This window comes from Mesitornis unicolor, unplaced genomic scaffold (genome assembly GCF_000695765.1).
Source record: "Mesitornis unicolor isolate BGI_N332 unplaced genomic scaffold, ASM69576v1 scaffold29467, whole genome shotgun sequence".
NCBI lineage: Eukaryota > Metazoa > Chordata > Aves > Mesitornithiformes > Mesitornithidae > Mesitornis > Mesitornis unicolor.
The window spans coordinates 9,926-11,630 of NW_010196244.1; the positions used below are offsets into that span (position 1 = coordinate 9,926).

The 1,705-nt window shown below is 59.5% G+C and overlaps 1 protein-coding gene across 1 annotated transcript in view; it reads right to left on the reverse strand.

Moving 5' to 3' along the window:
* LOC104543741 (acid-sensing ion channel 1-like) overlaps positions 1-569 on the reverse strand; it is a 10,329-nt gene extending 9,760 nt beyond the window's left edge. The window contains 1 exon segment of the mRNA XM_010188415.1: positions 377-569. Coding sequence (XP_010186717.1) covers positions 377-569 — 193 coding nt within the window.
* Between the last annotated feature and the right edge of the window lie 1,136 nt (positions 570-1,705).

Here is a 1,705-nt window from a genome sequence, read left to right on the forward strand (position 1 = left end):
GGTGCGACACCTCCGGGTGTGCAAAGCGCTCTGGGTGTGCACAGCGTGTCCGGGTGTGCAATTCTTTGGGGGTGCACAGTGTGGCCGGGTGTGAAAAGTGCCCCGGGTGTACACGGCGTGTCTGGGTGTGCAGTGTCCTGGGTGTGCACGGTGTGTCTGGGTGCGCAAAGCACTTTGGGGGTGCATGCCTCCAGTAGTGCCCAGTGCTGCTGTGCAGGGTGAACTGAGGGTGGGCATTGCCCCTGGGCATGGCCAGGGATGCAGTGACCCCCACCTGATCCTGACCCTGATCCTGCACATCCTCCTCTCTCGTTTCCCAGTTGGGTGGCAGCGCGGTTGCTCCGTGCTGGGAAGTTCGAGGTGTTAAATGATTTACCTGCTCGGTGGCAGGGGCGCCCATGAAGGCCCGCGTTGGCCACCCGCTGTGCCGTGCCCGATGCCGGTGTCCTTGTCCGCTTGTTCCTGACCCTCTTCTGCGACGGTTCGGCCAAGATTGTGGCGGGTTCAATGTCACTGTCCCACTGCAGAACGAGTGTGATATGTGTCTGGCTCTGGATGAGAGTGGCCATCTCCGTCTTGGTGTCAGCACAGAGTGAACCGAGGGATCCCCAATTCTCCTGCCCGCACCCCGTGCCCGGAAAAGCTTGGATGAGGCTGGGGAAAGGAAGCAGCCACGGAGCAACGCCCGCTGGCACCTCTGCTCCACGCCTGAGGGCTAAACAGCTCACGGCTGCTTTCTGGATGATTTGCTTTGAGCAAAATACCATGATACGGGAAAGCTTCCGAGGTACCGGTGAGCTGACGGAGTCGGGGTGCTCCCAACTTGCCACGCTTCCCGGGAGAGCCGAGCCAGTGCCAGCAAACGGCTGCGGTCCCGGCCGTGACTGCTCCTCTGCTCCATCACCTCCAATTATTTTGCAGCAGGCAGCCCATGTCCCACCGGGTTTGCTTCGCTCGTCTGGAAAATGATGCAACCTCTGGGGTCAAACGATGCTGGTGTTTGACAGCAGAAAGGGGCCGACGTGGAGAGTGAGCCCGGCGGGGAACTTGCAGATGATACAGGTAGGGACAACGCCACTGGGATGCTGGAGGTGAATCGCCGCTCGGAAATAATGGATACACGCGAGCAGTTTCAAACGCTTATAAGTTATTTAGGAACCCATGTGCCGCTTTAAAAAGCGATTTACATAAATCACTTGAATGTCTTACAGAATTTGTAAACGCGCCGGCTCCGTCGGGCGCCGCGGTGGGAGCTGCAGTGGCTCAGCGTGCCAACAGGAACCGGCCCCAAAGGGGGAGGACGAGGCTTTTTGGGGCCTGTTGCCCGCGCGTGGTCCCCGAGTTGTTTTTCCTGAGCCAGAAGGGCCCGTGCGGTTTGTTTGTTAACTGTCTGAAGCTGCAGGAAATATCTGGGTATCAGCAATTCCCGTGCCCGCTCTCTCCAGCTGCGTTGGAGATGCTTTTCACTCCGGCTCTGTGATTATCCACTAACGCTGAAAAAAAAAGGGCTCCTGGTCTCGTGACTGCCCCTGGCTCCTCGCCGTGGGGTGCGGGGGCAGGGGTCCCGTGGGGCTGAGGGTCAAGGAAGAGCAGCAGCATCCCCTGGTTGAGTCCCAAACTGCAGCACCCCAAGCGTGCCCCATTGCAGCCGTCCTGCTGAGCTCCCGTGGGTGCTGGAGGATACCCTGGCATCCACCAATGGAGC